The 15,272-nt window shown below is 46.8% G+C and overlaps 1 protein-coding gene across 3 annotated transcripts in view; it reads left to right on the top strand.

The window, feature by feature from the left end:
* GRHL2 (grainyhead like transcription factor 2) overlaps window positions 1–15,272 on the top strand; it is a 141,032-nt gene that overhangs the window by 88,665 nt on the left and 37,095 nt on the right. For all 3 annotated transcript variants that reach the window (XM_084747942.1, XM_084747941.1, XM_084747943.1), the window contains one exon: window positions 12,648–12,806. In XM_084747942.1, coding sequence (XP_084604068.1) covers window positions 12,648–12,806 — 159 coding nt within the window. The remainder of the gene's footprint in view (window positions 1–12,647; window positions 12,807–15,272) is intronic.

Genomic DNA, 15,272 nt, shown 5'->3' with positions numbered 1-15,272 from the left:
CTGTCTCAAAAAACCAAAAAGAAGTACTACCATCACCACCACCACCACCACCACCACCACCGTCATTGTCAACAACAACAACAACAGGAACCATTGGCCAGAATGATGGGCATAGCTACTACTTAAGATGCTTTGGTCTCTTCAGCCGAGTGCTTGTGTGTGTGCACACAGTGACTAGCCTAACATTAGTGGCCCTTAGATAGCTTTTAACTCACTTGTGCGCACTGAAGAGCAGCATTCTCCAATGCTGCAATACTGAGATCTTTAATTGGGTTCTTTTTACCTTTATACATTTATTCTCTATCTTCCCACTTCTCTAGCTCTTTCTCTGGTATCCTGAAATTTATATTCACATTTACGGTCACGTGTTTTTCTTTTATACTTTTTTCAAGACAGGGTTTTTCAGTGTAGCCTTGGCTGTCTTAGACTCGCTTTGTAGACCAGGCTGGCCTTGAACTCACAACGATCCGCCTGCCTCTGCCTCTCAAGTGCTGGGATTAAAGGCGTGTGCTACTATGCCTGGCTTTACTAGTTTATTTTTAATTAATGGCAAATTTCTAAATTTTCTCTAATATATAAAAGATGCCACCTAAGAGCTGAAGCCATTTTTGAGGAGTGGTTGTTGAGATGGCTGGCTGATGACAGCTGGAGGTAAGAGGCCTTCATCCATCTTTAAGAAAGTCAGAAGCTAATGGGCTGCCTGAGCACTGCTTGGCAGTGCCTGTAATACTGGACAAGTAGGTGGGGTCAGTGTGTGGACGTGGGGCACTATGTCCTGTAAAGCATGTGAAATCCCTTTTGTGTATTGGTTTCCTCCTTCAGGTAGCTTCTCTCTCAGGGTGCAGCTAGTGGTGAGCAAGCCCCGCCCAGTGTCCTGTGTGTGAGGCAGGAACGGATGGTATAGCTTCTTGGAAACAAAGCAGGTCTGTGTTGGCAGCACAACATTTCACAACAGAAAAGCAGTGAATTGGGAGCCGGGCGCCGTCTGGCGTGTGCCTTTAGTTAGTCCCAGCACTCAGGGAGGCAGAGGCAAGTGGATCACTGTGAATTCAAGGCCAGCCTGGTCTCCAAAATGAGTCCAGGACAGCTAAGACTACACAGAGAAACCCTGTCTTGAAAAAAAAACCACAAATAACAAAAAAACCTAAACAAAACAAACAAAAAAAGCAGTGAATTGGGGAGAACAGAGTTTTATAATCTTTATAGTTACTTTAAGTGACTGAGGTTATGCAAATTAAAAGATTAGCTTAAACTTAGGTAGCTGATTGTGAATCTATCATGTCTCAGGTTTGCTATTTCTTCTTCGTTCTTCATATTTTTAATTTAATTTTTATTTGGGTGTGTGTTTATGTGCACTTCCCACAGAGGCCAAAAGAAGATGTCAGACTCCTCTCTCACTGGAGTTACAAGCAGACATGAACCACCAGACTTGGGTGCTGGGAACCAATTTTGGGTCCTCTGGAAGAGCGTCGAATGCACTTAATTGCTGAGCCGTTTCTCCAGACCCATCTATCTGTCTCTTTCCCACTATTTCTTTCTCATCTGAAATATCTAACGGAGGCTGTTGTTGAGACAAGGTTTGCTGTGGAGGAGGCTGGCTGTGACCTCTTGAGTGGACTGTCTCCATTGCCCAGCGCTGGAATTACAGGCATGTGCAATCACACCCTGCTTTATTGATGCTTGTGCCAAATACAAGCCTCCAGAAAGCTAACCTTGGGTGGGTCTGGAGATGACTTGTGTTAAGAGTACTGCTCATTCTTGTAGAGGACCCAGGTTCTATTCCCAGCGCCCACACGGTGGCTTGCAGCCATCTGTGACTTCAGTTTGGAGGGATCTGATGCTTCCAAACTCACAGAGCCTGGGGCACGCGTATAGGCAACGTACTCCTATTCATAGAATAAAATAAATAAATCTAAAAAGTAATTTACCAAAAGCTTAACTTGGCAATCATGACACTCTTTCCTGGGGCATGTCTCTAAATGGACAGTACTTTCTCCCTTGAACTCCTAGATACCCAAGGAGGGGGGAAGATGTGTAAATATTAGTTTTCAGGGTGCACAGAGACAGCCAAAGGACTATCTAAAGGAGACCTTAGTTCCAAGCAATCAAGGTTTGTACTTTGCTGACCCCCATCCTCACCCCCTCAGCCCCTTTGCCCTGGGAGCTCCCAAGGGAGTTGAGAGATACTGCCATTTACACAGAAGTCACACTCCACATACACTACGTTGGTATTTTGCCTAACTTAGGCCCAATTTTAAGCGGGTTATCTGATAGAGAGTATTATAGGGCATCCCATGGTCTCAAAAGTAAAGAGAGCACTGGGAGAGGTCTCCAAAAGATTGGGTTACACACAGCCAAACAGGGCAAATGGCGTTTTTATGTGTTTGCTGGGGCGTGGTATGGGCGGAGGCAGCATTAAAAGGGAAAAGCAAACATTTGCTGGAGTCTTTGGTATTGAACTTAAACAAAGCCTAGCCTTTGTTTCCCTTTTTTATGAGGTAGGGGCTGACAGGAAAACCTCTGAGGCTGGAGCTAAGGCTTGTGAACAAGGAATAATCTTCGGATGACATCTCACGGAAGACACAGGTTAATCTTTCGTTAGAGAGTGGAGTAGCCTCGGCTTCTTCTCTGCTTTCTAGCCAGGCCTCTGAACCTAACAGCTACGAACTATTGTGCTGTGCAGAGAATTGGATTACACGCTTGGATTTCATGACATAATGGTGTGTGCTTGTGTGCATAATGACTAATATCTGCTCAGCAATTACTATATCTCAGGCACCGTGCCAAGCCTTTATATATATACGTTATCCAATTATTCATGTTTCTAAGCAGGTGACAGTTTTCAACTAGCTTAGGAGTGATTTAAAGTTAGCTAGCTTACCTTAGTAACACAGCAAATGCTTAGCAGGGCCAAGCAAGCCTAGACCGAGCGTGATCCGCCCGTCCTGCCACTTGGGAGGAGGATCTGGAAGGAGCGCCTCCATGCTCACTGATGGTGAAACTAGGGTGTGTTTGAGGCAGCACATGAGATGCCAGTTTGGAGACCAGAGAAGCTAGGACAGGCCTGGAACTAAGACGGACTTCTAGTTAGTTCCCCCATGTCATCTCCCAGCGCTGGGATTACAGGCGGGAACCACCATGTCTGCCTCACTCTTTTTTTTTTTTTTTTTTTTTTTTGGTTTTTCGAGACAGGGTCTCTCTGTGTAGCCTTGGCTGTCCTGGACTCGCTTTGCAGCCCAGGCTGGCCTTGAACTCACAGCGATCCGCCTGCCTCTGTCTCCCGAGTGCTGGGATGAAAGGTGTGCGCCACGATGCCTGGCCTCTTTCTTGTTTTAAATGTAATTTTCTGTATTTTTTTATTTTTAAAATTTAGATGAAAAATTAGAGTAGTGCTATTAATCACACCACACACACACACACACACACACACACACACACACACACACACACACCACACGCTAAACCTAGATGGACTCATTCCTAATATTTTGCCAGATTTTTTTTTCCTCCCGCTCCCCACCACTCTTGTGCTGCCCTTCATGAATTCTATACTTTGGATGGTGACAGAGGGTGACCTTTCTGTGGGATCAGAGCAGATATGAAGGGAGGGGTGGTGACCTGCACCCTAGGGCCGGAAAGCTGAGCATGCTGGGTGGGGAAGGGAACGGGAGGCTCAGCAAGACTTCCTAGTGAGGGAAGGGAGCATAGATCTGAAAACCTGTGCCTGTGAAGATGCTGCCGAGAGAGCCCGCTCCCAGCTGGGGAAGACACGTCAGCGGCAAAGTTATATTTCTGTGTACAGCTGTATACACAAGCTACACAGAACATCGTCCACGGGGGCATTGTTTATAAGTGCAAAGCTGGACACAGCCTGATGGGGAGAGATCCCCATTCTATATGTTTTTAAAGAGACAAAACGATCGGATTCCAGCGTGAAATGAGGAAAGTGAGAGAGAGCTGGGACTGTGTGTGGACTCTCTTCTGCCACTTGCAACGTGGGACAGAACCCACACTTCTACAGCGTGGTGAAGGGCTTAAGTGGCGAGCAAGGGAGGGAGAAAGCTTGCAGTTTTGCTTTTTGTGCCTTGTGAGTTTTGTATCAGATTCGAGCATTACAAGTTTTAAGACCCGGGGATGTAGCCAAGCTGGTAGGTTGCTCACCTAGCATGTGCAAAGCCCAGGTTTTTTTCTATCACTGGCATCACACAAATCAGGGACATATGAGGACCTGTTTGGGGGGGGGGCACATGGGGGCAGAGGAGAGAGAGAGAGAGAGAGAGACAGACAGACAGACAGACAGACAGACAGACAGACAGACAGACAGACAGGAGAAAGCAAAACAACTAAGAAGCCGAGTGAATGAATCTTTCAGTCTACTTAAATTCTCAGGACAGGGAGCTTGTCAGTGCCTGAGGCAGGGTTAGGAACTGTCTGTGGTCTGTCTCTCCCCATCCCAACTTTGCTGCCCTGCAAGATCTGCTGGGGTGGCAGAGCTGGACGGGGCAAACTGGACACTAATGGAGGCCTGTGAACTACATCTCTTCTGCAAAGTTCTGTGGAGAAGTAGATTTGATGTTTTAAAAATATGTTTACCTCGATTTAATGTTTGTTCCATTAATGAGACTCATAGACCGGTCCACACCAGAGTCATCTGAGGCTGGCTTTACCAACTCCCAGAGGGAGACCTGGCCTGGAGGAGGAGGTAGTGTCCTCTGGGAAAGAGCTGGGGCCCCTGTGGTGCAGAGAGAGCTACCTGGCCAGTGACAGGGGTGGCCTGGTGGCCGTGCTTTGGGTCTGAGGAAGGATATGCAGTTACAAAGACCATCAGGGATGCTGGCTGAGGGAGCTCGCTCTTCCGGGGGATGGCAGGGGAACTCCTTATATTTTCTTTCATGTCCTCTTTCCAGTTTAAAAGTATTGCCTCATCTAGATGCCATGACATCAAAGTGGGATTGTTGGAGCTACTTAAAAGACAGGGTCTAAATGCAGGAGGGCTGGCTGAAGGAGCTTCCCTTCCTCTCTCCTCCTCCCTCCCTCCCTCCTTTCTTACTTCTTTTTTCTTTCTTTCTTTCTTTCTTTCTTTCTTTCTTTCTTTCTTTCTTTCTTTCTTTCTTTCATTTCCTGTTCCTGAATTTTACCTTGCTCTCAGCTGTAGAGAAAGCTAGGTGGATGCCCCCTGCTCTCTGCTGGGCCCTGCCTAGCCCAGGTGAGTCCACCAGTTTTAATGTTTGTCTCACCTACTCTGGACCAGGTGTGAACCCTCCCACTGCAGCCCTACTGCTTTTCTCAGTCTCTCCCTGGGCCTCTAACTTGGTGATATGGCCCACATCTGTTTGTCCTACTTGGCCCCAGGGTGGCCTCATCCCTGATTGCAGGAATTGCTGGGCCTCTCCACAGGCCCCCAGCCTTTGCTAATTCCCTTCTACCTCTCCCTTAGCCCATGATTCCTAAAGGGGTCTTCCCAGCTAAGCTCTTTTCATTTTTCCCAATTCTCACACAAGTATGGTCTGGATGATTGTCCAGCTAATTATGCTTTTTCCACAGTAAGACTGGAGCTGGGTATGAGCACATCTCTCGCCCAGGGAGCAGGATCTGCTGTCATAGGCATGCTGGGTTTCTCGTCTGTAGCTCTCCCAAAGGGTGTAAGCATGTGTGGAGAAGAAGGTGGTTACGTGGGCAGCCAGCCAGCCAACCATGCTGAGTACGTAGTTGGTGCTTACTTTAGGTGTGGTGGTACCTCAGTTCGTAGGTAGATGGGCACCCAGTAGGTAGGTAGCTAGATGAGTATACAGTAGGTAGGTTTTAGATGTGTGCACAGTAGGTAAGAAGATGGGCACACAGACACTCCATCAGGTAGCCTCAGAGAATATATCAGGTCAGAGCAGCTAACCTACTGTGTGATCTGATAAAAACCCACTGTGTGATCCTGACAATATCAGCTACTTCTATCAATCTCGGCTTTAGGCATTATTATTACTTAGAAAAGCATGATCATGCATAAAAGGGAAATCGCATATTTGGAAAAATAATTTTTGCTCTTTTAACTCATTGAATAAATATTTGCTGAGGGACCTAAGTCTGGCATAACGCAGCTAACTGGAGGCAGACAAAGAGGCCTCTTGCCCTCATGGAACAGACAGGTAACTAAACACCAAACAGCAAATAACACATTAAATCCAAATAACATTAAGTGTGTGAAGAAAATAAAAAAGAGAAACGTGACAGAGTGTGCGTCTGGTTGAGAAGGAAAGTGACTCTGGGTGGAAGGCCATAGCTGGTGTAGCTGAAGAGCCAGCATTGACCCGAAATCTGGAAGAGGAGGAGCTGATCCTGTGAGGATCAGCAGACTGAAATGGACCTGATTTGATGTACTCTGGGAACAACAGCAGCAGCAGCAGCAGCAGCAGCAGCAGCAGCAGCAACAGCAGCAGCAGCAGCAACAAGAACAACAACAGCAGGAGCAACAGCAACAACCCCCAGATGGTGGAAATAAAGAAAAACCATAGTAGAATTCCAGAGCAAATCAAATGTTTATATGTGTGTACTCAGACATACCCATAGTATGTGTAGAAAATAAATGCATTGTAAGAATGAAAGATAAGAGCCGGGCATGGTGGCGCACACCTTTAATCCCAGCACTCCGAGCTGATGGGACTTCATGGGAGGCAGAGGCGGGCGGATTCCTGTGAGTTCGAGGCCAGCCTGGTCTACAGAGCGAGTCCAGGACAGCCAAGGCTACAAGAGAAATCCTGTCTCGAAAAACAAACGAACAAACAAAAAAGAATGAAAGACAAAACAAAAATAGAGAAGTACAGTAACCATCTGAACAAGTGCTGTACAGTCAGAGGTTTCAGGGCCTCCTGAACAGAGCAGCGCGCTCCCTGAGAGCAGGTGTGTGTGGCGGCCTTGTCTTGCTATCCTCACCTCCGAGCACAATGCCAGCCCAGGATGACGCTTAGTAACTGTTGGATGAATCACAGCGTGAAGTGCACAAAGGACACCCACGGCCGACAGCTCTCACTTTAGAGTGTTCCCACTTGGCTCCCTAGCACTGTGCTAGCGTTTAACTCTTACTTTTTTGCCTGTCTCAGTTTGTCAAGTGCAATCTTACCAAAGTGAGAGAAAAAAGGGCAAAATGTAAGGAAGTTAGCTAAAGGTCTTTAATAAGCGAGAACGAATCCCAACAGGCAGGAGGATCTCTGTGAGTTCAGGATAGCTTGGGTTCCATAGCAAGACCCTGTCTAGGGAAGAGGAAGGGGAGGAAGAGGAAGGGGAGGAAGAGGAAGAGGAGGAGGAGGAAGAGAAGAAGGAGGAGAAGGAGGAAGAGGAGGAGGAGAACAGCAGAAGAGAGGAGAGGAAGTGGCATCAGCACACTTAATGTATTTTTTACGCATATTTTTGAAGGGGGAGTGGGTTCTGGTGTTAAACTTATTTCTCAGTGTACACTCTGCCTGTGATTTTGGAGCTAATGCTCGTGTGATTCCTTAGATGAGTTCTTTAGGATCCTGAGTGTTCGGAAACATATTAATATATAAAGAGCCTTTAAAGCTGGGTGCAGTGTGCACACCTGGGATCCCAGCACTCAGAAAGGCAGAGGCAGGCTGAGCTCTGTGAGTTTGAGGCCAGCATGGTCTACAAAGTGAGGCCAGGGCAGCCAGAAAAACCAAAAAACCAAAACCAAACCCCCAAAACCAAACCAACCCTCCCAAAAGCCTTTAGCCAGAAGACAATATAAGCCCAGAATTCAGGTTTTATGAAGTCAAATAAATCCATGACACTGAACCTGGATGTGAGGATTTAGTTTTAAGTCTTAAATTGTTTTCTAAATCAATGAAAAGTAGGGTCAGTTGTGTTTACTGGAGAGCCCGAGAAACACACTAGAAATTAACAATGAGGTTCTGCTTTGTCTCTCCTCAACAAAGGCACTTTTGTGTTCGAAGCCACAAAACAGGAATTGTCACTCATACGTAACAAGTGACTTTATTTTAAAAAGTCCCACGCATTAGACTGCTTTCTGGGGAAAGTGTCCAGGGACACTAAGAAATTTATCTGATTCACTCCGTACATGAGGAAGTTGAAATGGTATCCGTTGTTTGCCTGAATGCACATGATTTAATTAGTTGTCCTGAGGAAGGAAATGTGTGCTTCTAGACTTAGGAGAGTACACCCGAGGTTTAGGAAGGACGGAAGCAGAGGCCTCGCAACCGCAACCGTTGGGTGTGTAACTCAGAGGCCAGTCAGTTATGTGCCAGGCCCATCTGCTCTTGCATAGCCCCCACTCCTGGTGTAGCTAGAGAGGACTTTCTGTGCTGGCATTTGGATGGGCATTCCCGGGGTGAAATCATGCCTTGTCCTCATTCACACCGACTTCCTTGCTCTTCTGAGGAAGTCGCTCTGGTGTTTTCCTGCTGCCCGTGGAGCTGTGGGACATGATTGGGTTTGCAAGAAGAAACAAATGCGAGGCCAAGGCCTTAGTCAACGGCCTTCTGGGCCTCCCCACCCCCACTTCCGTTAAAGTTCAACCATTAGGGTTTTCAGGGTGGCACAGCCAGGCTATGATTGATGACGTCAGGCACTGAAACTCTGCTTCCTAAGGGGTTAGTGAGCAAGAGAAGCAAGCAGTGCTGAGCCCAGCATAGCATCCTGCCTGCTGTGCTGACCTGGGAGATGGCAGCACAGTGCTGTACAGAAGGCCTTGAATCTGAGCCATGCTGGGCCTTCTGGGGAGACCCTTTCTTTTTTAAGAGCATCGAGTCTAAATGTCTCCGCATGAAACTCAATTGGCTTTTAAGGACCTTGTGTCCTGGGTGACCGACTTTTATAGCTCCTCCAAGGACGATTGAGTCTATTTATTGTAGTACATTGCCAATGAGCATCTGCTATCTTAGTGGCTCTAGATGACTAAGCTCCTTAAGTGGTCCTTGTAAATAGTCGTGATCTGTTGCTTTAGCTCTCTTAGGTCAGACTTGGAGCCGACAGACCATAATTAGCATTTCTTCCTACCTATCATATAGACAACGAATGAGGGAAACGCTGGTTGTCGAAGCAGCCATGAAGTCCCATCAGCTCGGAGATATTGACCAGAACACTGGCTTCTCTTTTCTTAGGCTGGCCTTGAGATGGAGTAGGGTGGCCAGTCAGGATTGAGGTCCCCCCCGTGGATTACAGCCAGCACCAGGAAGATCTCTGTGAACTGCAGCAATTTGGGACAACCACAGAGTTCAGCAGAGGGAACAACAGCTAATTTGCTGACACAAAACTGCATGCTGGCCAAAACCATGCCATTGCCAGCAGTAAAACAAGTCAAGTGTTCCTGGAAAAGGGCACCTCCTCCCTGACCTTCACATCAGTGGTCAATGAAGCCATTGTAATCTGTAAGACTCCAGCACATATCTCTCACCCCGTATCACCCCTGCCTTCCGTGGTTGCAGGGCCTGGAGCTTATATATTTATGCTGCTGTGGCCTCAGGAAGCATAAGACATTTGCTGCTCAGATGAGCATTAAGTGAAAATTCTCTGCCATTTAGGGACGATCGGAGGCCGCAGGTGGCATTTTCTGTTACTGTAACTGTGATGGATAAAAGGTTCCTACTGTGGAGGTTCCATAGAGGCGCCCTGCCTGCCAGTCTTTCTTCACCACTCAGGCATTTGTATCTTCAGTTGGTCGCACCCTGCACCCCTGTACCCCCACTCTTTAGACTCTGCGAGGCCCCGGCTGAAGCCTAGCGTCTCAGGCTTATGTTTCGCTAGTATGCTCCAGGCCAAGGGCTCTGTTCTGTGTTTGTGCGGCCTCTGCTCACACCTCTCTTGTGCGTGACCACTGTATGCTGACCATTGCCAAATACTTGTTGCATCGCCCTTGAATTGTTAGCTCCATGAGGTGGACATAGCTTCTGTCTCTATTTTTAATGTCCAACACTGATCCGTTGTGTGCACTGGAGGATATTTATAGACTGAATAAATGAATGAAAAAAAAAGGAATGAGGGAAATATTTACAATATACCACATGATATTACAGGGTATGTAGAAAGAGTAAGGTAGGGAAATTAAAACCCGCATTACCTTATAAAGTTAGTCTTTCCTTTCATGCATGTGTGCGTGCCTCTGCCTATGTGTAAAAAGAACTAAAACTTATTCATTCTTGTTGGGCATGGTGGCTCATGCCTGTAATTCCAGCTCCAGAGAGGCCTAACCAGGAGGGCTGCCACACGTTTAATACCAGCCCAGGCTAAGTAGTGAGTTCCAAGTCCCAGGCGACCTTGGGCTACCGAGGAGGACCCTGTCTCAAAGCCAGTCTTTATTTCTTTAACACAAACCCAGTGTCTCTCAAAGTACCTGAATGTGGCTTATTAGGTCTCAGGGCAGAGTGCCTCAGGGCAGGTGGTGGCAGGAAAGGTGGGAGCCAGTGGCACTCAGCAGGCACTGCGTTGTAATTAGCACGTCATTGAAACTTGTCAACTGTCCTGGACACCGCTAATGGGCTCCTAAGATTACAAGGAGGAGATAAAAAGTTATGATGTGTAAAGACGTGAAGCTCTAACAATCAGGTCCTGGTGGTGTAAATTACTAAGAAGCTGCAGGGTTTCAAGCAGACCAGCTTGGAGCTTAGGAAGAAATCTATGGACTTTGTCTTCCTGCATAGCAACCCTAGGCACTCTCACAGGGGCACCAAGTTTTACATTTTGATATCCATCAAAATGCCTGGGGTCAAAACTTTTGAAACTTTGTGCTATATATAATATATATTATATGTATATATAATATATAATATATATAATAATATATGTCCTTCTCCGCGTCTCCCCTCTTGTCAGTGCTCTTCTCTGGTCCCCATGAGTGTCACCGTTAAATGGTGTCTCGGTTACTCTGTGTCACGGTGACCAGAACCCTTGATGAAACAGCTTAGGAGAAGAAAGATGCTTTCCTTTGCTTTCTTTTCCCAGAGTTTCAGAAGGTCTCAGTCCATTGTGGGTGAGGGGCATCACGGCAGGAGTGTGTGGCTGGGGCTGCTCACACCCAGGTGGATCAGAAGGCAGACAGGAGTTGGCTATAACCTGGACAGGCCCGGGCCACCTCCTAAAGCTTACACAGCCTCAGATGACACCCCCAAAAGTCTCTCGGGGAATTGCAGATCCAAACCATGACAAACGACATCTTTTGGCTGTGACAAAGGTCACATTGTGTAGAACAAGGGTTATTTTTAGCTCATTTACATCCATCCTCTGTCGTTATCAATCTTTTACAACGAAACTTGTTTTTATTTGTTCCGTTAGTCAAATCGAACTCTCAAAAAACTAATTAGAGTTCCTATCCTATTGGGATTATATCATTTCTGCTGGATGGCTTTTTGTTTTTGTTTTGTTTTGCTTGAAGGTTTTTAATGTTTTTTTCCTACTGCATTTCCTGATGCTGCATGTTATACGGTGAGGATTTTGTTTGCTCTCTCTCTCTCTCTCTCTCTCTCTCTCTCTCTCTCTCAGAATCTTGCTATATTTCCCAGGTTGCACTGGGCCTCATGATCCCCCTGACTCCGCCCCCTGCTTGCTGGATTACAGGTGTGTGCCACCACTTCCTGTTACCAGGGGGATGTCGGTGCGCCTACATAATCCCGCCTGTTTCCTTTCTTGCCTTTGCCAGCAACTCTTACTTATTCACTAGGACTAGGTTGTATTTAGATTTTCTCCTGCAGGGAGAGAGCTCCCAGGCACTTCAAAGGGTGCCTTGAACACTGAAAGTATTGAGTGACACCCATAAGGCCCCTTAGGTGGTTAATGCTAGGGCAGGGCTGAAGGCGGGGCCTTTACCTTGCAATCTAGTAGGATTTCTGCAAGTTCAGTCATTGGGCTGTTTCTCTAGTGCTTAGGGTGTTTGGTTTTGTTTTGTTTTTTCCTACTAGTTAGGTACCAGTAATATTAAATAATGAGGAAATTATTCCAACCTCATGCTTCATAGTCAAGGAAGAAAGCTTTATACACACATAGCTAGGTTTCAGCGCTATTCTATTAAAAAGAAGTTGTTACCTAATTTTTATTTTTATCCTGCAGGTCAGAGGTTAGAGAAAGTTATAGCTATTAGAAATGACAGCTTCTTAAATTAATTGAATAATTTAAATTTATGTGCGTGTGTGTGTGCCTGAGTGTGTGTGTGTGTGTGTGTGTGTCTACCATGTGCAGACAGGAACCTATAGAGCCCAGAAGAGGGTGCCAGATGCCCTGGGACTGAGGTTCCAACAGTAGTGAACCACCATGTGGGTCCTGGACTCAAACCCTGGTCCTCTGCAAGAGTAGCAAGTGCTCTTAGCTGCTGAGCCATCTCTCTAGCCTCAGAAGTGGGAATCTTGATATACTGAGAAAAGGATGTTTTACTTAACTCACTGATGGTTAAAAGAATAAGGTTTTGCTGATGTCCTTTCTGGAAGGTCATTTACATTGTCTCTTTCAAGGTCAAATGTGAAAGCAAATTGTTTAGACATTTATGGCCATATGATGCGCTTTAGGTGCCTAGCAGAGTTCTGTGGGAGAGCATTGAGTATTTGGAAGTTCGCCTTGTAGGGTTTTCACCTCCCGTGCCTGCTTGCCTCTGTGCCTGGACGTCCTCTCTCTCCGCATGGCAGTTTGTGAACTTGCTTCTTCTTCTCCCTCTTCAGATTTTCATCACCGTGAACTGCTTGAGTACAGATTTCTCCTCCCAGAAGGGTGTGAAAGGACTTCCTTTGATGATTCAGATCGACACATACAGTTATAATAACCGCAGCAATAAACCCGTCCACAGAGCGTACTGCCAGATCAAGGTCTTCTGCGACAAGGTGAGCAAAGGCTACAGTCAGTCAGAAAGGCACTGTTATGACTGCATGTTCTTTTTAATGACATTCCTCCCTGGTCACTTTCTCTTGTCTGGCGGCATCAAAAGGATTCCTTATCAATCAATCACATGGAAGTGGCATGCTTCCTTCCCGAGTCCTGCTGTAGGAAGTCGGCAGTCCGTTGCCCTTTGGCTTGGCGTGGGTTGTTTCCAGCCTACCCTTTTTACCATTCATTTAATGGTTGGCACTGCCTGTGGCTAAGTTCTCTCAGGCTGCTAAAACAAAATACCTGAGGCTGGGTGGTGTGAGCAATAGAAATTTATTTTTTACAGTTCGGGGGTGGGGGGCGGTTGAAGCCTATGATCAATGTGTTCATTCCCTCTTCCCTCCCATGCTCCTGGCTGTCAGTAGCCATGGTCTTCCCTGGTCCTCACACGGGGGAACAAGAGAAGAGAGCTCCTTATGTCTTTTCATAAGGACACGGTCAGATCCGGGATCAACCTCAGGAGCTCGCTTCCTTTCAGCTCGTTTCTGGGCTGGAGCTTCAGGCTGTAGTGCACTGTGCTTTGGTCTGAACATGCAGCTGAAACGACAGATCTAGAACATTCATCGAGTGTAGACACTATCCTAGAACATGTCAGTATAGTCTTTGCCATTTGAGATGTTGCATGGGGCCTCACCTGGAGCTTTTGGGACTAGAAATCACACTGGAAACCATGGGCATCCGGTGCAAGAGGTCATCACAGGAGAGAAGAAGAGCGAGGAGAAGCGCTGAAGATCAGCCTGTGTGAGCAGATCGGCCTGTGTGAGGGAGATCAGCCTGTATGAGGAACATGGCCTGTGTTGCCTGTGTGAGGGAGACCAACCTGTGTGTGAGGGAGATCGGCCTGTGTGAGGGAAGGGGATGGAGCCACTTTACCAAAGAGCAATTCCCCAGGTGCTCCCTGGAAAGCATCGAAGGGCCTTCTGAGGACAGGGTGTGAGACGGGTCTGGGGGTGCAGGTACTGAAGACTCCTGTTGGCGAGTGGTGTGCACAAACAGACGGAACATAGCTCGGTTGTTTTCCATGAGAAGATACAACGTGAAGCTCTGGTCCAGGTAAAAACCCTGTTCTGGGAAAAAACTGGTGAGAGTAAAGTCTCAAAGTGAGCCCACACACCCAGGTAACACAAATCGGGATTAACGGGAACTTACATGCATGCACATGGGAATAAAAACGTGCTCGGACTCAGGAAAGAACTAGAAAAAAGGCAGGGGTGGGGGGGGGGGACTGTTACAAAAGAGACTAGAAGCAACACAGTCTGAACAATGAGACAGGTAAAGTCCTACAGAGGAACAAGTGGGGAAACAGCACAGATTTCAAAAATAGGAGACTGACAGAGAGGAGCGAAATCATCAGAGAAGAAAGCTAAAGAGAACTCAGTGTTTGTAGAACAGTCATCATTGAGAAGAAAAACAACAACAACAACAACAACCAACTCCCCAGCAAGGGAACAGAACAATTGTGAAAGCAACGCATCAGAACCCGGGAGAGTCTTCATCACGTGCTGGGAAACTGGCTCAGGATAACAACACAAAGCAGCAGCCAGCCGCTGGGCAGAGTGGTGCACGCCTTCTATCCCAGCACGTGGGAGGCAGAGGCAGGCAGATCTCCGTAAGTTCGAGGCCAGCCTGGTCTACAGAGTGTGTTCCAGGACAGCCAGGGCCACATGGTGAGACCCTGTCTCAGGGGTTAAAAAAAGAAGAAGAAATAATAACTATCAGACTTTGAAAAGAGGGAAAACTATTTTCTGAGCATCTAATTAAAGAAAATAAAATAAATAACTAGAAACAAATAGGGAGATTTTTAATCATCAAAAATTTTCAACAGTAATACTATGTTAGGAGGAAATAATTGTCTGAATAGGATGAAGTAAACCAAGGACTTTATTCTCGCCAAATTAACTCCAGTGTAAAGAACATAGAGAACCACAAACTCCAAATAAAATACAAACAACAATAGAACACTCCCAAGTCCAGTGAATATTCCCTCTTTGGAAATCGGGTAGAGAGCCTGGGACATGGACTGTGCCATGCTGATGGGGGGCACGGAGCACAAACTGATCTGTAGATCTTCGAGTGACGGGAGAGAGTGTAGACACGTGGCCAGCGGTGCGGCCATAGGATGACTGCTGAAAAGTGGGGAAAATGCTGGGAGACGGCTCAGTGGGTAAGAGCGCCTTCTGCGTTCGCACAAGGACCTGAATTGGAACCCTTAGTGCCCATAAAAAAGCCAGGTGTACCGCACGTGCCTGTAACGCCAGCGTTGTTTTGGAGGCAGGTGGGTCCCTGGAGATCCCTGGCCAGCCCCTCATTGTAGCTTACTTAAATGGCAACCTTCTGGTTTGGCGAGAAACCTTGCCTCAAAGCAGTAAGTCAGAGACTAATAGAGAAGTGCATTCCTCGGCACGCACTGAAGTCTGCGTGCA

Source organism: Acomys minous, assembly GCF_964271855.1.
Source record: "Acomys minous genome assembly, chromosome: 12".
Classification (NCBI taxonomy): Eukaryota; Metazoa; Chordata; class Mammalia; order Rodentia; family Muridae; genus Acomys; species Acomys minous.
This window is presented reverse-complemented; position numbering and strand designations above follow the sequence as displayed.